We start from the raw sequence: 20,417 nt of genomic DNA, 5'->3' as shown, positions 1-20,417 counted from the left end.
ACTATGACTCCACTCAATGTTTCCTACCTGGAGTGAAGTGACTCTGTGGTGATGGTTCCAATGCCCTGAGATACAAAACTGCTATTTTGTGGGTAGTCTCTCTCCCTCTCCTTGTGTTGTTCATCTTAGTGGGTACTATCAATAATACTCTGTCTCAGTGGGCTGAACTTTGTTCTGGAAAATGTTGTAATTTTGTTAATCTGAAATTCTCTATTCAAATTCAGCCAATGAAAAGAGCAATCAAATTATGCCAAAGTGATAGGCCTACATATTGACACACATCAACAACAAAGTTATCCTTGCGCTCTCTCTCCCTCTCTCTCAGTGGGCTCCAACAGTTCGGCAGGCTCCCTGTGCTCCACCAGTGGGCGGGTGTACGTGGGCTCTCCTCCGGGCATGGCCATCGGGGCCTCTCCCCCAGGGGGTGCAGAGGCAGGTCCCAGCAGCCTACGCTATATCCCCTACGGTACCTCTCCCCCCAGCCTGGATGGATTCATCACCTTTGAGGCCCCAGAGCTGCCTGAGGAGACACTCATGGAGGTGGGAGAGGGGGCCCTTTGTGTGTGTGTGTGTGTGGAATTTCTATTTGCACACGTCTTTCTGTAATATCTGACCTGTATCATGTGTTTGTGACTACAGCGAGAGCACACAGACACTCTGATGCACCTACGGATGATGCTGTCCTTCACCGACTGTGTGCTGGAGATCGCAGCGGTGCGAGCAGGAGGGGCAGACCTGGGTGTATCGGCTGCCTCCCTCTACCCCCCTCAGGAGAGTGTGGTAGTGGACCAGATCAGCCAGCTCAGCAAGGAGTGGGGGTAAGGGAGAGACAAAAAATGGGGGGATGGGGTTCACAGTTTAACTGAAAGTATTCTGGTTTTAGTTTGGACCCAGACCTGTAGCATTTCATCATAGTGAGGCACAAAAACACCAGTTTCATCACAATTTAAATTATTGTTGTAAAAGACAATTATGACGTTTTTAAGAAAGAAAAGCCATGGAAGCCGTATAGGTTAGTAATGTGTGCTGTGCTATCCTCTACAGGCAGGTGGAGCAGCTGGTGCTGTACATGAAGGCTGCCCAGCTCCTAGCCTCCTCCCTCCACCTGGCCAAGGCCCAGATCAAATCAGCCAAGCTCAACCCTTCTAGCGCCGTCAAGCAGGGTAAGACAAATGTCCCCAGACCGGTACAGTGGCATTACACTATAGTATTTATAAACTGCATACGAACTTAAAACACTTAAAATATACATGTATAATACTTAGATATCATTTATTTTTATTTGAGCATAACTAACTTTCTCTCCCCCCTCCCTCACCCCCTTCTTCAGTGGTGAAGAGTCTGAACGAGCGTTACAAGAGCTGCATCTCCCTGTGTCGGCTGCTCACAGACAAGCTGAACCACTTCTTCTCAGACAAGCAGCGCTTCGTAGACGAGATCAACAGCGTGACCGCAGAGAAACTCATCTATAACCACGCTGTGGAAACGGTGCAGTCTGCCGCTCTGGATGAGATGTTTCAGCAGACAGAGGACATAGCCTACCGCTACAACAAGGCTGGCATGCTGCTAGATGGCCTGTCCAAGATCCTCCAGGACCCTGCAGACATCCAAAATGTGGCCAAGTGTAAGTATCCACATGCTGTCCTTAACTGTAGACTGAAGACCAGTCTGTTTCTGCTATGCCATTGTTATGTCATGTATGGCCAAAGCACAAATCCATCTGACAACCAGGCTCCCCCAACAGGCTCTGTCAGAGACCAGACAAGCTCATCACATTGTAGCAGAGACTCTGGTGTAGTGGATATGAATATGGACAGTCAAGTGTGTTAACTAGAGTCTCTTGTGAAAAATCCCTTTGACCTCTCATCTTTAATCAGCACTCACAGGTTTACTTGAACCACTTGGTCCAGCTCTGAGCTTATTTCAGATGAGGTTTAGAGTGCACTGTGCTTCTCTGAAAGTGTGTGTGGCATGGTAGCCAGGTCATTGTGACATAGAACAGCAGCTACAGTCACTGTTGTTTGTGTCTCCTCAACAGACAAGGCCAGTGTGGACCGGAGAATCTCTGCCCTCTGCTACTGCACCGTCACACTGTACGAGTAGCAGACCACACACACATATCAGGGGCAGTTGTGACCTCTCTGTCCCCCTTCTCTGCCCAGAGGGACCCCTCTCTACCCTGACAATAGAACATTGAGGACAAGCACGGAACCCACATGTTCCCTCACGTAGCAGTCCAAGCACCTTTCCGTTTGGATCTTTTTCTGAGTTTAAGGAAACAACACGGCAGATAGTGTAACACCTTCTTTGGCATCGCAGACTGAACGATGAAGTGCGTGAGAGATGATGCACACATTCACTACCAAAGATGATCAAATGATCCTGGAACTGAGACATTCACAGGACATGAACAAGACGCAGGCATCTTCTTGCGTGCTGTCTGTCAACCGAATAGAGTGGGACGGGGACACACAAACTCTACCCAGCTTTTTGTATCCGACTTGCAGGATTTTTACATTTTGTACTAGAAGAAAGAGATGGATATAAGGACAATCTATCATGGGCCCAGAGACTTATACACCCATGAAAAATACATATTTTTAATGCAAATCACAGAGGTTATTATAATGTAAAGGTTTTTACTCTGTGTTAGTATTGCTGTTGGGATTATTTATTGTTTTGGAATAGTAGGAGGCTGTTGTGATGCCTGTCTGACATTGTCTTTAGTATTGAAGTGGAAGGAAGGAGTATATGAGATTAGTCCATTTAAAGGCGTATATGAGATTAGTCAATTTAAGGGCAGTCAGTCTAGCTAATCCTGTAACAAATACACACACTCAAACGCCAAAACACACACTTTACAATACATGTACAAACAAGAACACACAGTTTTATACACAGGGAAGGAAGCTTGAAGAGCAAACAACCATGTAGATTTGTTTCGATTTTTTTCATTTTTTTTTCATTTGTTAGCTGAAGCACTTTATTGTGAAAAGTGGGGGGGACACTTTGTCCTGACAGGTTAGGAAAGAGAAATGTGAAGGTTGTTAGTTGTAGCTCAGGTTGGTTAAAGGAATGGGGGTGGGGGGGTTCTCTCTCACCCTCTTCAGCCTACAACACCACTTGCCCTGCCACAGCTCTCCCTCTCATTGCTGCGCAACCTGCTCGCACACTCTGACTGTTAAATGTTGCCGTGGAAATGGGGTGAGGGGTCATAAGAAACGTCCAGTCTCTACACATCCCACACCACTGGTAGGCTTTTAGAATAGTATGGCAAGAAGAAGCCTGTGGGGGACAGAGAATCGGACTAAAATGTATGTTTTCTTTGCCCATGGAACTTTTAGTGTTGACCAGCACATGCCCCTAGGCATTTGGGGAGGAGGGGTTCCTGATCAGTTAACCAAGGGGGAACGCCCCTCTCCTGGGTGAATCAAGAGAAAACAGTCAAATTACTTGAGTAGTTTTCGCTAAATAATACAGAAACAAGCTTTTTTTTTATGTTCATACATGAATAACTGTAACTAATTTCCAAGTAAATTGATGTTTGCAAAAGTGTAAATATTTGTATGTTGTGCATGGGATTTTGTTTTCCTGAGTGAATGTGTGTGTGAGAGCACAGTGAGAGAGTTAGGGGGTCAGTGAGCAAGACGACGCCATTGGATGCCCTGCCTCTCGATCAAAGAGCACAAACATTTGTATGTACTTTTAACCACGCCTGCCACGGGTTCAAGTCAATCTATCCCCACTAGAGGTCCCTGGCACAGAGGAATGTGCCAATCACAAGGCAGCTGCTCCAAACATCTCCACACAACCTCTTCTTTCTACTAGGACTGTTCATATACTATACCGGATGGGGATTCTGTGTGGAGAGATCAAATCTACTGTGTTGGAAGTAAAGAAAGGCACTGCCTAGCATCCATTCAAGTCTGCTCCGCTCTCTCCCCACGCAGCCGCTGTGCTTACAATGCAGTAATGTTAGTGAGTCTGCACACGTCAGGTATACAAAAGGCCAGTGATCAGAAAGTCCATTACAGAAGAAGAGCTGCCTCATAAGCCTAATTGAAAAGTGGGCAGACTCCTTTGATTTCCTATTGTACAAGTGTGAATAGTGTGTAAATGCCTAAACTTGCAACTGTTTGCCACTAGCTCTTTCTATGATGTACTGTTCCTTTTTTAGACATATCTAAGTTTTCTGTGGTTTATTTAGTTTTTGCTCTTGTGCCCTCTCCCTTTGCTCGTGAGCACTCCGCACCACAAAAAGCCTTTTCTGCACACTGAGTGGAGGGAGAAGTACATTAAAAAAATAGTCAGAAACTGTCTGAACTTACCAAATCCATGCATCTATTTATAGCGCTGTAGATTTAGGCCACACTTCCTCACTAGCAGTAGTTTATGAAGAATGGAGTACTAACGATGGACTGTTTCAGAGACGAACCATTGGTACTGAGCACATGTTAAATCCCGTAGAGTGAATGTTTCACCCTCCCAGTCATTTGCACCTCAAGACTCTAGCTGAATGCATACAAAGTTACCAACCCTTGTGATGGTTAAGCCCCCCTCCCATGAACCGACAATGAAACTGAATTTCCACACACCTATTTTTCAATGACAAATGTTGATGTGTTACTTGATGTGAGTTAAAGGGCATCTTTCTTCATGGAACTCTACAAATGCAGCCTTTGTTAATTAAAAAGAAAAGTTACATGCATGGTCTGTATTTCATGGAAAATACTAATATAACATTTGTGGGTCCCTTATTAACACTAGAAAAGCCGAGCTTTGTGGGACCCCCATTTGAGCCAATGAGCAGTCATTTTCACTAACATTCACTAGATGGAGTCAAATTCCTGCTTCAAAATACTGTATGTTTCAAACCATATCAATCCCATGGACCATCAGTGAGTTAGGGTGGTTATATACCGTTTAAGTGTGGTTACATTTCTCCAGCCCCATACCTTAGCTGGAGAAACTGTTTTATCATCTGTCTACCAATCAAGCAATCCCCATCCCTACAGATTCTGATAGCAAAACTTTCCCCACAGATAGCATAATTAGCTACACAAGGGGCTCATTCACTGAACATCGCCTAATAAATTAACAGGATTCCAAAATCACACTGTTCTCTATGGACCTATTCTAACTCTTCCAGCCACTTCACTATTCACTGCCAAATAGAAAATGACAGCTAGGGAGGGATATTGTTTTGGGACTATGTTACTGCCAATGTTTTCTGAGGACACAGTCAGCAAACTGTTTGTGGCAACCTTCTAATCTCACCTTCAGCTGTTTATTTTTACAGACCTGAACAAGTACAGTTAGAGGACAGATGCAGCCAGGTTCCCATATTCTGCTGACAAGACCACTTCTGCAAGAAAAAAAGGGAAGCCCACAGTTGAATAAACATATTGTTTTCTCTCTCAACTTCAATGTTTTTCATACCTACCTCTTCATCTGTCTGTAGGTATGTGTGTGTGTGTGTGTGTGTGTTAGGGCCCACTCTCTGTCATCATACTGTGAAAATAATGAATGTAGCCCACAACCCACAGGTGGACAGCGGGGAGCCCAGTATTGTGCTGCAGCAGATGTTGATCATAATTTCTCCCACTTGGCCATCCCATCCCTCTCGCTTCCTCTTAAAGCTTTGTTACCACCCAGAGCAGAGCCCCTGTTGTTTATGTCTACATCAACCATTTGTCAGTTGCTATGGATGGCCTAAAAGCATGGAATCCATTAGTCTGCATTATTGGGAACGTTTGCCATTGCCCAAACTAAACATGTAGCCTTTTATTACTTAGATTTCCTAAAGGCTATCTTATGATTTAGGCTAAAGGCTACATAACATTGTGAAATTCTGTTGAGCATTCCCTTAATAATAGAGTGTTTCTAGAATCTAGATAGATACTGTAAACTATCTATTTGGGGTTTCCTATTTTATAGAGGGTTTCTAGAATCTAGATAGCTTATAGTATCTATCTATTTGGGGTTTCCTATTTTCCATTTTCATCACCAGCCACATTTTCCCTAAGGTGCGCAAGTACCAAAAAATATTCTCAATTTATTTTAGCCAAAAGGGCTATATTTCCTAAAGTAGAACCCCATCATTGTCCGAGTAAAAACAGGTATCCTATAGAGTACCACAGTATGAGTCATAATACCGATAAAACCTAGCGGTCAATCGGGGAAATGGTTCCATTTGTTTTCCCACAATTTTTTACTAAGGGATTTAAAGCACTTCAAATAAGGGCTGTGTTTCGTGTTGGCTTACCATGCATGATGTTCTGATAACCGTGTAAATCTCTCTCTAGGACAAGGTGACATTTATCAATATACACACACACTAATTAGCTGCTAATGTGGCTATTATAATGAACTACATTTGACAAGATGAACGGACGAGACTGTCGATTCGAGGCATAGATGATCATCTCTAGATTAACTCTCTGTTAGCTAAATGGAGTAATCAATAAATTGGCTACATTTCTTTAAATTGACAATTCTGTGAACTGTCTTGTGAAAGTTTTTAATTAAGTAATACCTGTTAGAAAATGTGTCAGCTAGAGATGATGTGCAGGAGCTTGCAGGGATTTGTAGTTTTGCATGTCATCTACTTTTCGAATCTGAGAGTAAATGGAGCCAAAAATATTGAGAAAATTAAACATTGCCTGAGAGATTTGCATGGTTATCAAAACGTCACACCGGGGTAAGCATACACGAAACACAGCCGTTATTTTAAGCGTTTCTAAAATCCCCTTTTGGAAACATTAATGGTGGAAAAACATTTGGAACAATTTCCCTTTTTGACCCCTAGGTATTATGGGTATTATGACACCTCCACGGTGGGGCTCTATTGCATAACATTCTTGATAGAGTATCTGTAAGTAACAATAGAATCATTTCATGTCGGTCGCCGAAGCAACAGTCTCGCCGCTAGAGTGCGCCTCTTTCGTGTCCGACTTCAAAGTGATGCTGGCGGAAACCTATCTGGACTTCAGTGCTCTACGAAGAAGTCTGGGGAGTCTCGTCTCGACCTCAACCTCAAGATAGTTGCAGCACTGACAGTTAATATAAAACAGCAAGAAATCTCTAATTTGCCTGAACCGCACAATGATATGGGATTTACAAAAATGGGAGAGGAGGTTGAGTCTCTTGCAAGATTCCTTGGCGTGGTGAAGTAAACTGGATTGTCCAGAAGAGCTAACGATCTACATTCCTATTTGATGGTAAAGGTATGTCAGAAATGTGTGAGCAAGTTAGAATAGTCCTTGTTATCAACGGTATTTTAAACTTTTCTTTTGATTTCAAGGTTTTCAAGCCTTGGAACGACGGAGGTCAGATCATATTTCTGATTTCTCAGAAAAACTGCGTTCCTCTGATAGGTACAATTTGCACATAATAGCCTATTAGTTAATTACACTTGTAATCATGTACTTAAAACCTTGAAGAATACTTATTCACAGGCCAAACTTGGTTGAGTGATGTGCTTCATGGAAATGTGACAAGTCGAGTGATAATTGACAGAAGAAGGTGGCGGGACTTGGGAGTAGTCTGGTACATATGAGATATGATTCATTTCTCAGGTACCACACGGATGAGTTTGACGGTCTCAGAAAAGTCGGCAGGCTGCAAGGTAAGGCGAGGTTTGCCACGGCTACAGAAAATTTGATCTCCAGCGGCAAACGAAGTCAATTTGCTAGCCTTGTTTTACTCACCGAGGCCAGTTCATATTGCGCTTAAATACCGTATTTAAAAATAAATAAATTAAATGGACGTTTAGGCAGCCTATGGAAATGCATGCACAGGGCTTTGAGTCAGACTTTATTTAAAGAATGCAAGCAAGACATTGCCATAGCTTAACGATTATTACTTTTTGAATAATTCACTCTAAATCTAAGTTTTCATGACTAAAAATAGGTTTAATATTGAGATAATCGTATGCCATATCTATATAATATGTTTTAAACTAAATCATAGTCCAATGACGCCAGGACGCGATATTCCGGCGTCCCATTGTTGCATAGCTAGAGGGCTCAGAGACCACCATCCACGGGGGACTCACCCAATGCCACCCATGCACCCTACTGTGTATTCCTCAATACCAAATGAATGGAAAAAATTTGGGCCCATCGTTTCCATTTATTTGGGATTGAGTCATTTAGCTGGATCTTCACAACAGATGGTATGGAACTCATCTTGAGATAAGATCACTTTAAGTCTTGAAATGCTTTGTAAACTTTAACCCTACAGTGACAACACTGAAATATAGCCAGTGCAATAGTTCAATCCTATTAATTATGGAAACTGAGGACTTACTTGTTGTCCTGATGAGACTAGCCTATACTGTTTTCTGCACCACTTCAAGCTCACATTAAACCTGGCTCTTCTTAATGTCATGCATTCATTTGGCTTAAATGGATTAGCGTGCCCACACAATCTCTCCTAATTAAATTGTTTGTAGGCTTTGACTTTGGGATTTAGCTGGTAAAAAGGGTTCTCCTATGAGGACATCCAAATGACCCTTTTGGAACCCTTTTTTTCTGGGAGTGTACTCTCATCACATGGATAATGCTTCTGAATTGTGATAGACCTGCTGTCTGAGCTGCAGAGATCAGGTATGAGCAACATTGCAAAGGCCTACTTAGACCTATTCTAATGAGGCTCAAACCATCCTCAGATGCCAGGACATCAAATTACACTGGAAAATAGCTGAAAATGCAATGAAACATAATTCCCAGTTCCCACATAGCTTAGCATTACCTCACATGTTGAGTGTTAAAGAAGACGGGAAGTCAGATGATATGTATATGGTGTCTTTTGAAGATATAAGCATGGTGAAAGACACAATCCTAAAAGTGAGATGTGTTTGTGGCCTACAATTTCCCCTGAGGAGAGTTGAGGTGCGGACAGCCGTAGTTGTCAAGTAATTATAGTGTGCTGATTGTAAGTCTGGGCTAACAGCCATTTACTGTTTGCTGTAATTTATTGGTGAAAGGATGAGAGGAACACCTGGTGTGGACAAGTTCAATATCCCCAGTAAAAGATCAGCAAATGTATTCATGGACAACATACTTGGACAATGAAGAGAGAGTGAAAATACACTAGCTAGCACCAATGTAGTAGACTAGACTTCTGAACTAAATGAGCACTTAGTTTTAGCCACAGATTCCCACTGCATGGCTTTAGACTGCCCCCTCATCTGTGTTCTAATTAAGTCACTCAAATAACATTTTATTGGTCACATACACTTTTTAGCAGATGTTATTACGGGTGTAGCGAAATGCTTGTGCTTCTAGCTACGACAGTGCAGCAGTATCTAACAATTTCACAACATATACCCAATACACACACATCTAAGTAAGGAATGACATTAAGAATATATACATATATGGACAAGCCATGTCATAGCGGCAGGGTGTAGTCCATGTCTGGGGAGTATGCAGGCTTGTAAATGTGGGATGGGAGGATGATTCCCTGTCAAAGTAATTGTTTTTATTCAAATGGGAACAAATTAGTAGTAAAAGTTCATCTAGTATTGTGAAAACAAAACCTTATTAAAGATGCGTACCTTATCTTGGATTTGTGGCAAGCAGAAGCACAATCTATTGATCTTGTTTAATGGGGAAATACTCACTCACCGTCATTTGATATCTTCTACTTATTTTGGCTATCTGCCCTATCTTGTATGGTAGGGGGGACTCCGGCTTTGAGTCAACAAATCCAAAGAAAACACCTTCTCTCTCTTTCACACACTGAAGACAGAGTGGCTCAACTCAAGACGGGGAAGCTGAGCTATTTATACTGAACATAAATGTAAGCGCAACATGTAAAGTGTTGGTCTCATGTTTCATGAGCTGAAACAAAATATCCAAGAAATGTTCCATATGAACAAAATGTTTATTTCTCTCAAATGTTGTGCCCACATTTGTTTACATCCCTGTTAGTGAGGATTTCCCCTTTGCCAAAATAATCCATCCACCTGACATGTGTGGCATATCAAGAAGCTGCTTAGAGTGTTGGGCCAGTAACCGAAAGGTTGCTGGATCGAATCCCCAAACTGACAAGGTAAAAGTATGTTCTGCCCCTGAACAAGGCAGTTAACCCACTGTTCCCCGGTAGACCGTCATTGTAAAGAATAATTTGTTCTTAACTGATTTGCCTAGTTAAATAAAGACTCAATTAAACAGCATGATCATTACACAGATGCACATTGTGCTTGGGACAACACAAGGCAACTCTAAAATGTGCTGTTTTGTCACACAACACAAAGCCACAGATGTCTCAAGTTTTGAGGGATCGTGCAATTGGCATGCTGATTGCAGGAATTTCCACCAGACCTGTTGACAGAGATTTGAATGTTAATTTCCTTACCATAAGCCGCCCCCAACGTCATTTTAGAGAATTTGGCAGTACGTCCAACCGGCCTCATAACCGCAGAACACGTGTAACCACGCCAGCCCAGGACTTCCACATCCGGCTTCTTTACCTGCAGGATGGTCTGAGACCAGCCACCCGGACAGCTGATGAAACTGAGGAGTATTTCTGTCTGTAATAAAGCCCTTTTGTGGGGAAAAACTCATTCTGATTGGCTGCTCCCCTGCCCAGTCATGTGAAATCCATAGATTAGGGCCTAATTAATTAATTTCAATTGACTGATTTCCTTTATAAGAACTGTAACTTAGTAAAATTGTTTAAATTATTGAATGTTGCGTTAATATTTTGGTTTAGTATATATGGAAATCCAAGATGGATCTTTGCGGGATGATATTTTGCTACATTACTGAAATTCTGTACAAATTTGCATGATTATTTTAATTTTTAGACTAATAGAATAAACTGACTCAACCGCCACACAACATGAACAGCTCCAGTTGAGTATATCAGAGTTTCTGGGTAGCTTACCACATCAGTCTTCATGTTGATTCTAAACTATTCCAGATTTTCTTTTTGATTATTCAACATCCCCTGTTACATAAAAACCTTCTGTAGCCTTTGCAGGCCATCTAGGATTAACATACCAGATAACTCTTAAAACATTTGACTGCTGTGTGCTAAATCAGGGTCACACAGTGTTTCTTGGTCGTCTTAAACATCTCATTTGAAACAAAAGTATACACCTCTCACACATGGTTATAGCCTTTTAAAAAAGACACCTGTACCATGTCAAATATAGTATGTACTGTATTCAATTTTGAGTTTGCATCCCAATATTACACTATATACATACTGAACAAAAATATAAATGCAACATGCAACATTTTCAAAGATTTGACTTAGTTCATATAAGAAAATCAGTTAATTGAAATATGTTCATTAGGCCCTAATCTATGGATTTCACATGAATGGGAATACAGATATGCATCTGTTGGTCACAGATACCTTATTAAAAAAAGGTAGGAGCATGGATCAGAAAGCCAGTCAGTATCTGGTGTGACCACCATTTGCCTCATGCAGCACGACACATCTCCTTCACATAGTTGATCATGCTGTTGATTGTGGCCTGTGGAATGTTGTCCCACTCCTCTTCAAAGGCTGTATTGGAAATTGGCCTGAACTGGAACACGATGTGGTACACGACGCTCCAGAGCATCCCAAACATGCAGGCCATGGAATAACTGGGAAATGTTGTGAGGCTGGTTGGACATATTGCCAAATTATCTAAAACCACATTGGAGTATGCTTATGGTAGAGAAATTAACAATCAACTATCTGTCAACAGTTCTGGTGGAAATTTCTGCAGTCAGCATGACTATTGCACACTCCCTCAACTTGAGACATCTGTGGCATTGTTGTATGACAAAACTGCACATTTTAGTGGCCATTTGTCCCCAGCACAAGGTGCACCTATGTAATGATCATGCTGTTTAATCAGATTCTTGATATGCCACACCTGTCAGGTGGATGCATTATCTTGGCTAAGTAATAACCTTCCACCCATGAGGCCACTAGAGGGTCATTTGTCTGCACGAAAGCTTGATGTGATAACCTTCCACAGACTATACAGTACCTAACTTTGGCCCACTGCACAAATTAATGATCAATCCTTCAATGGCTTTTCTGCTGGGTCATGCTTGGGTATACACCTCCTGACCAATGAACACTTATTCAGTTGTTATACAACTACAATTGTTAAAGCAGCAATGAGCCGTTTAAACAATATCAAAGCGTCCTCCCCACCACTGTTTCGGTAAAAAGCGGTTGGGATGGTTTTACCACTCTCAAATTCAAAGACTAAGCTATAGATGTTAGGACAGACCATCCATGATATCAAAATGATATTTTTACCCATGTTTTTAGGCAATGCAGTGTTTGTTTACATTTACTTTGTTTACAAACATTGGATTAAAACAAGCTTATATTTTGGGTTCTGATGGGGTACAACAGTTGAACTTAGCTCATGAGGCATTTCCAAGTTATGTTCTTTTAAATACTCAATGGGTACATATCATTAATTTGTAAGTAAAACTGCTGATTGCCCCTTTAACCTTTGCCCAATTTCCATTTGTTGCGTGTGGGTACTCTGTGCTTTGCTCATTATGCCAGTGTTGCTGCCAAGTGCACTAATAGGTTTAGGAGCAGATCATTTACCTCCACAAAGGACGTGGGTTAGGGAACAACAGTCCTGTGAACCACCAGCCTTCTTCTCAGTCAGATATCTAGCGCTGTGGAGTGAACAGGAAACTAGCGACAACAGAAAATAGAGGTATGAAGTGCATGTTCTGTTTTAGTTATTGCTTGGTTATTAAACTTATTTAAAGGTTTTCAAGGTTAACTGTTTTGTCTGACATTCCATTGTTATTTTTGATACTGCGTGCCATTTGACACACAGTACTTAAGATGTAAATGGGAACTTTCTAATGAGTAGCTACTGGTGTCTCAGACATCTTAATACAGAACTGTCTGCTTGGAGGAGACTGATGACATTTCCTTCTTCCCAGTGTAAGCACCTTTAGAGATGAGACACAGATATTATAAGGACCTTGAGCGAGGATGTCTCCTTTTGCATCCTCACAACCATGAATAGTTTGTGTTGTAAACTAAGAAAAAGATAAGTGGGAATGAGCTCTTTGATCAAGAAAATGAGGTCAAATCCATTGGGAGCCCAAAGAAAAGAGAAATTAGGGCTGTTGGTGTGTGTTGCAAGGAAAGCTTGAAGTGTTTCTGGTAACAGGTGGCATTTTGAAAGGGAAAATCTCTAAATTTGAGTTTTCTAACACTACATTTACTGTCTGTTCAAAGAGTAATATTTGTTACGTTGTTCAGAGAAGCGGCTTGAGGGAAGGAATACTGCTAACGTGTGTCTACTAGATAAAAAATAAATGAGTCACTTATGGCCATTACCACATTTGTCATATTTATTTTGTGTTTAATGTGTATGTAGAGATGATATTTAAGCATGATGTGTTTAACGCTAGCTGTATGTATTTCTATCCTTAATGTATCCCTGTAATGGAGTGCATATCATTGTGACTCAGAGATTTTTTTACCCCCTGTAGTGTCTATGGAGCCCCAATCTCCTCTAGTTTATCAGGATGTTGCTCTGTTCACTGGATGATGCAGAGTGCTGTTAATGACCCATATACTGTATTTGTTTATTTTGAGTCACTGAGAATAATATCCAATTAGTTGTTCCTTTTCATTTGAAAGAATGGAAGACATTAGACTACTAGTCACGTAATCCATGTATCTCTCCATTGACCTTTTCTCAGATATCTGCTAGTCACTACAATATATAATTTGTTTTTAGCCCAAACATACATTATTTTATTTATTTTATTTTATTTTACCTTTATTTAACCAGGTAGGCAAGTTGAGAACAAGTTCTCATTTACAATTGCGACCTGGCCAAGATAAAGCAAAGCAGTTCGACAGATAAAACGACACAGAGTTACACATGGAGTAAAAACAAACATACAGTCAATAATGCAGTATAAACAAGTCTATATACAATGTGAGCAAATGAGGTGAGAAGGGAGGTAAAGGCAAAAAAGGCCATGATGGCAAAGTAAATACAATATAGCAAGTAAAATACTGGAATGGTAGTTTTGCAATGGAAGAATGTGCAAAGTAGAAATAAAAAATAATGGGGTGCAAAGGAGCAAAATAAATAAATAAATTAGAAGTAACATCTTTTGTTTTGTATTTGTGTCCCCTACAGAGCACGATGTCGTTCCCCCTATGTGTTAGCCTGTGGATGCTCCTGGCTGTTCACTGCCATGCTGGAGCTGTGAAGAACTGCCACCCAAGCTGCCACTGTGAGGTGGAGAGCTTTGGCTTGTTTGACAGCTTCAGCCTGACCAGGGTGGATTGCAGGGGAGTGGGCACCAGTCCCATCCCCATCCCCCTGGACACTGCCCACCTGGACTTGTCCTCCAACTCCATGTCCCTGCTGACCGACACTATGCTCTCTGGACCTGGCTATACCACCTTGGTCAGCCTGGACCTCAGCAACAATCGCATATCCATGGTCAGCCCCAAGGCCCTGTCCAGGCTGCGCTACCTGGAGTCTCTGGACCTCAGCCACAACTCTCTGGAGAGCCTGGATGGGGGCTGCTTCTCTGGCCTCCCTCTGGCTGAGGTTGACCTCAGCCACAACCACTTCCGGGAGTTTGACCTCGACATGTTCATCACTAAAGGTCATGGAGAGCCAATCAACGTGGATCTGTCCCACAATCAGCTGACTGTGGTCTCCAGGAGTTCCTCTAGGAGCCCCTTGCTACATGTCCAGAGCCTGACTCTAGCAGCCAACCAGCTGAGGGCCGTGCCTAAGCTCAAAGGCATCCTGTTGAGGGACCTATGCCTGGATGGGAACAGTATCTCCCACATTGAGGAGGGGGCCTTTGAGGACCTCAAGGACCTGGTTCGCCTATCCCTCAGTGCGCTTCCTGAGCTCTTTGACATCCAGCCTAACAGTTTCAGAGGCCTTCAGAACCTTCAGGTCTTGGACCTGTCCAACAACGCCAAGCTAAAAGCACTGAGCCCAGCTGTGTTCAGTGGACTTGTGTCTCTACAGGAGCTCAATCTGTCCAACTCTGGAGTAACATCATTGCCAAATAACATGCTAAGCCACTTGCCAAGTATCAAGAGTATTACCCTGGGCCAGAATATCCATTGTTGGAGGGCTCAAAAGCAGGGGCAGTTTCACAGGCAGCTTGGACAGGAACAGAAACATGACGAGGTGCTAACCTGTGACGTTAAAGGCATTGTGTCGTGATTGTGTTGGGATTATTGCCTTCAGTATGGACATCTAACTAGCACATTAGTGCTAAAACTGTGCCTTATATCACTATATGCAAAGAACACTTTTTGTTATTGCCGCCAAACATGATAATTACTATTTGAACAGTTTTGTTTAAATTTTAATTAAATGTGTGTTTTGCTTTTATTCCAAAGGCCTGAGGTATTTATTTCAATCCACTGTTGAGACACTATCATGTCACGCTTGCTATGCATAAATCATGTATTTCAATTACAGTAATATCCATCCATGCTATTACTAGCTTGTTATCTTCAAACCATTTAGCTTTTCCTCTTCCAATTTTTAAGGAGATTTTAGGATGTGGAACTAAAAAAAGATACACATTACTGTGCAAGGACCACTCTTATGTCAGACCAAAAGGTAAACATCTTATGTAGAGTATGTAGTTATGTATGTCTAGCATAGGAGGCTGGTGGGAGGAGCTATAGGAGGACAGGCTCATTGTAATGTCTGGCGTTGAAAATATGTAATGTTATCAAGCATATGGAAAGCACATGTTTGACCATGTTCCATTTATTCCATTCCAGCTATTACAATGAGCCTGTCCTCCTATAGCTCCTCCCACTACCCTCCTCGGATGTCTAGTTATCATTTCAATCAGATATTATTGTGGACAAATTCTCCTGCTATCTTCCTCAGTCATGTTTACATGGCCTAAGACCTGGAAGCCAACATCGCCTGTTCTGTTTCAAAGAGCTGTTACACAACGGGTTGAAATGTGATCTGAACAAATCAATGCAGAAACAAATTCTTCAACGTCACCTAGGGGATTTTCACTGCTCTGTTATTGAATCAGTTTCCCATGACGTGACCATTTATTTCGAAACATAAAATTGGCTTCAGGCAGTTTATTAGACACAGACATGTTTCATCCTGTATTTTCTTATCTCTTCTGACAGAAGTGTGTTTTAACTGAAACACTATATGTGATGTATTTGATGCATTGTATTATTCACTCTACTTTGAAATTTTATAAATATGTCAGCTATTCTACAGTATCAACTTTGGATCTACATTGGCCAAAATCCTTCAGATATTCTGTGCAACAACAACTGCATGTTTGAACACCTGCCTTGGTTGCTATTCCTGTGGTATAATATGGACTGAAAGAGACATAACTGCACTTGAACTGTTTTGAATGTTAAACATCTGCTTAAAGATGTTTTATATTTCTTTATCAATAGTGTATACACTTAGTGTACAAAACATTAAGAACACCTTCCTAATATTGAATTTCACCCCTGAGAACAGCCTCAATTCGTCGGGTCATGGACACTACAAGGTGTCCAAAGCGTTCCCCAGGGATGCTGGCCCATGTTGACTCCAATGCTTCCCACAGATGTCAAGTTCGCTCAATGTCCTTTGGGTGGTGGACCATTCTGATACACATGGGAAACTGTTGAGCGTGAAAACCCCAGAAGCAGTGCAGCTCTTGACACTGAAATGTTTTGTTCTGCCCATTCACCCTCTAAATGGCACATGTACACAATCCATGTCTCTCAGGGCTTAAAAATCATTCTTTAACCTGTCTCCTCCCCTTCATCTACACTGATTAGAAGTGGATTTGACAAGTTACAGTAAGGGATCATAGCTTTCACCTGGATTCACCTGGTCAGTCTGTCATGGAAAGAGCAGGTGTTCTTAATGTTTTGTACATTCGCTGTATAACTTTGTATAGATGTAAAATAGATGGATTATTCTACACATCTGTGTACTTTACATAAATGTATGAACTTTTAATTATTTTTTTACTTTGTTTACTACCCTGTCCCCAACAGCCTTTGGCATTCCACAATTGCTAGGTGTGTCTGTATTTGAAAATATATAAATTGTCTGGGTTTCAACGCACACCACTCTGTTGTCACTCCAAGAGGGTTTCACAATTTCACAGAATTCCCTGTATTTCATAGAGCTGGATTCATGTGATTTCATTTTGTCTTCTGTACTGACTCACAGGGTGTGTCCTGTAACAATAGCACTTATGTCTTCCTCAGTGCCTAGCGCAGCACTATATTTACTTTCACATGCTGCCTAACATCCTTCCTTTATTTACTTGAAACTCCCCCTGTAAACGCACCCACACTAGTGAGTGGTCTCGAGAGGTCCTTAAACAGAAGCAGTCAGAGACACTAGTTCCAGGCAGGGAACCATGATACTGTGGACTGATGTATGAAGTCTGTGAGAGGGAAAGGGAAAGGAGGAGAACGGCCTGCCTTTGTGTAATGGCGGCTGGCTGTAACTCCACAGATCTCTGTGCTCTGAGAGTGTTCCATTGTGTGCTCCTCCTTAAAGACACAGAGAGCATTCAGATATCCCCTCAGCTCCTTGCAGTGGTTGCCAAAGCACAGTCCTTTGAAATTCTAAGAGACCCGTGTGCCAATGACAGAGCCAAAAGAAGTTTGACTCCACAAAATAAGTTTTACTCCAGATTACATCTCCTGTATTACAACATCCTGCTCTGGAAAAGTACGGCTTTGTAGGAAAAGCTTGCTATGATTTTGCTTCAGTTTATACTCTTTTAGATATATTTTTGCCAACCAAGGACGGAGAGAGAGAGAAGAAGAGCAAATGTGATTTTCTGAGAGTTTGGCCCTCTGTGGATGGCCCCATTTAGTAAACCTGTTCCAGATGTCTGGGCCGTTTGTCCATCTCCTGGAGAGCAGGAATTTGGAGGCGGGGTGGTTGGAGAGCTGTCAATCACAGCTACCTCCCTCAGGTCAGCCTGCCAGGATCAACCTGAACGGTGTTAAATTACAAAAAACATTTGCAATCCAAATACAACTAATCAGCTTAGCATAAATGAGTCATAAGAGAGTCACAAAGGAGTCTTGAACTTTTCTTTACCATTTATTTACATATTTGTAATCCAGTGACTCAATTTGCTGAGTACCTTGGTTGTTACTTTATCTTTGGTTTTGAAATATAAAGATACCGACATGTCTCTCCAGGGCAATATAAAAGGTTCAGGTATATGAGGGGTCATGACACTCAGAGCTACTGTATCAGGGTAGCCCAATAGAGCACAAATCAGTGAGCCAAAGGCTCAACTCTGCTGGGGTGTTTGCATTATGGATTCACTGGCTGAGAAAAATCAATGCTTCCCAGTAAATGTGAAGATTTTCATTACACTTTCTATGTGTCTTCATCTGACAAATAGAGTAACAATGTGGAATTCACAGAAAATGGTCATACTGTAACCTGGATGTCTAAGAGTAGTAGCTACAGTAGCAGATAGCTACTTAGCAATCTGCATACATACAATATATCATATTAGCATTTGTATTGCACTGAACTAATGTCATGTTTTCGCAAAACATATTTTAAAGACCACAGCAGCACCCTTACCAATAGCCCAGTTATCTACAGAATCTCTTTGCCTCTGGATATGGCCTGATTATAACATGGTTTTTATTTCATCTTTATTTAGCTAGGCAAGTCAGTTAAAAACAAGTTCTTATTTACAATGACGGCCTACCCCGGCCTAACCTGAACGGCGCTGGGCCAATTGTCCGCCGCCCAATTGTCCGCCGCAATCACAGCCGGATGTGATACAGCCTGGATGAGGATTTTGATTGGCCGGTCACCTGAGAGTAGGAAGTTATACCGTGGGGCAAAAAAGTATTTAGTCAGCCACCAATTGTGCAAGATCTCCCACTTAAAAAGATGAGAGGCCTGTAATTTTCATCATAGGTACACTTCAACTATGACAGACAAAATGAGAAAAAAATTCAGAAAATCACATTGTAGGATTTTTTATGAATTTATTTGCAAATTATGGTGGAAAATAAGTATTTGGTCAATAACTCCAGGTCGCAATTGTAAATGAGAACTTGTTCTCAACTTGCCTACCTGGTTAAATAAAGGTGAAATATATATATTTTTTTAAATAACAAAAGTTTATCTCAATACTTTGTTATATACCCTTTGTTGGCAATGACAGGTTGGACGTTTTCTGTCTTCACAAGTCTTCACAAGGTTTTCACACACTGTTGCTGGAATTTTGGCCCATTCCTCCATGCAGATCTCCTCTAGAGCAGTGATGTTTTGGGGCTGTTGCTGGGCAACAAGGACTTTCAACTCCCTCCAAAGATTTTCTATGGGGTTGAGATCTGGAGACTGGTTAGGCCACTCCAGGACCTTGAAATGCTTCTTACAAAGCCACTCCTTCGTTGCCCGGGTGGTGTGTTTGGGATCATTGTCATGCTGACAGACCCAGCCACGTTTCATCTTCAATGCCCTTGCTGATGGAAGGAGGTTTTCACTCAAAATCTCACGATACATGGCCCCATTCATTCTTTCCTTTACACGGATCAGTCGTCCTGGTCCCTTTGCAGAAAAACAGCCCCAAAGCATGATGTTTCCACCCCCGTGCTTCACAGTAGGTATGGTGTTCTTTGGATGCAACTCAGCATTCTTTGTCCTCCAAACACGACGAATTGAGTTTTTACCTGACCATACGACATTCTCCCAATCTTCTTCTGGATCATCCAAATGCTCTCTAGCAAACTTCAGACGGGCCTGGACATGTACTGGCTTAAGCAGGGGGACACGTCTGGCACTGCAGGATTTGAGTCCCTGGTGGCGTAGTGTGTTGCTGATGGTAGGCTTTGTTACTTTGGTCCCAGCTCTCTGCAAGTCATTCACTAGGTCCCCCCGTGTGGTTCTGGGAGTTTTGCTCACCGTTCTTGTGATCATTTTGACCCCACGGAGTGAGATCTTGCGTGGAGCCCCAGATCGAGGGAGATTATCAGTGGTCTTGTATGTCTTCCATTTCCTAATAATTGCTCCCACAGTTGATTTTTTCAAACCAAGCTGCTTACCTATTGCATATTCAGTCTTCTCAGCCTGGTGCAGGTCTACAATTGTGTTTCTGGTGTCCTTTGACAGCTCTTTGGTCTTGGCCATAGTGGAGTTTGGAGTGTGACTGTTTGAGGTTGTGGACAGGTGTCTTTTATACTGATAACAAGTACAAACAGGTGCCATTAATACAGGTAACGAGTGGAGGACAGAGGAGCCTCTTAAAGAAGAAGTTACAGGTCTGTGAGAGCCAGAAATCTTGCTTGTTTGTAGGTGACCAAATACTTATTTTCCACCATAATTTGCAAATTAATTCATTAAAAATCCTACAATGTGATTTTCTGGATTTATTTTTCTCATTTTGTCT

At 41.8% G+C, this 20,417-nt stretch overlaps 2 protein-coding genes across 6 annotated transcripts in view; both read left to right on the top strand.

The window, feature by feature from the left end:
- LOC109905810 (serine/threonine-protein kinase ULK2) overlaps window positions 1-4,708 on the top strand; it is a 43,940-nt gene extending 39,232 nt beyond the window's left edge. For both annotated transcript variants that reach the window (XM_020503432.2, XM_020503431.2), the window contains 5 exons: window positions 326-540; window positions 640-818; window positions 1,045-1,163; window positions 1,331-1,624; window positions 2,039-4,708. In XM_020503432.2, coding sequence (XP_020359021.1) covers window positions 326-540; window positions 640-818; window positions 1,045-1,163; window positions 1,331-1,624; window positions 2,039-2,103 — 872 coding nt within the window. In that variant the 3' untranslated portion in view covers window positions 2,104-4,708. The remainder of the gene's footprint in view (window positions 1-325; window positions 541-639; window positions 819-1,044; window positions 1,164-1,330; window positions 1,625-2,038) is intronic.
- A 2,166-nt stretch (window positions 4,709-6,874) lies between these two features.
- LOC109905809 (tsukushin-like) lies at window positions 6,875-17,101 on the top strand. Of its 4 annotated transcripts, none has more exons than XM_020503429.2 (2): window positions 6,875-7,226; window positions 14,153-17,101. In XM_020503429.2, the coding sequence occupies exons 1-2, from the start codon at window positions 7,218-7,220 to the stop codon at window positions 15,206-15,208; spliced, it is 1,065 nt and encodes a 354-aa protein (XP_020359018.1). In that variant the 5' UTR covers window positions 6,875-7,217; the 3' UTR covers window positions 15,209-17,101. The 4 variants fall into 4 exon arrangements, with proteins under 4 accessions (XP_020359018.1, XP_031646883.1, XP_020359017.1 ...); XM_031791023.1 differs by lacking the exon at window positions 6,875-7,226 and adding an exon at window positions 7,309-7,376; XM_020503428.2 differs by lacking the exon at window positions 6,875-7,226 and adding an exon at window positions 7,493-7,627.
- Window positions 17,102-20,417: the final 3,316 nt, after the last annotated feature.

This window comes from Oncorhynchus kisutch, linkage group LG15, assembly GCF_002021735.2.
Source record: "Oncorhynchus kisutch isolate 150728-3 linkage group LG15, Okis_V2, whole genome shotgun sequence".
Taxonomy (NCBI): Eukaryota; Metazoa; Chordata; class Actinopteri; order Salmoniformes; family Salmonidae; genus Oncorhynchus; species Oncorhynchus kisutch.
This window is presented reverse-complemented; position numbering and strand designations above follow the sequence as displayed.

Coding starts and splice junctions, on each gene's coding strand:
- LOC109905809 (XM_020503428.2), top strand. CDS start 7,562: ATGATTCATTTCTCAGGTACCACACGGATGAGTTTGACGGTCTCAGAA. Junction 7,628..14,152: donor AAAAGTCGGCAGGCTGCAAG/GTAAGGCGAGGT, acceptor TGTCCCCTACAG/AGCACGATGTCGTTCCCCCT.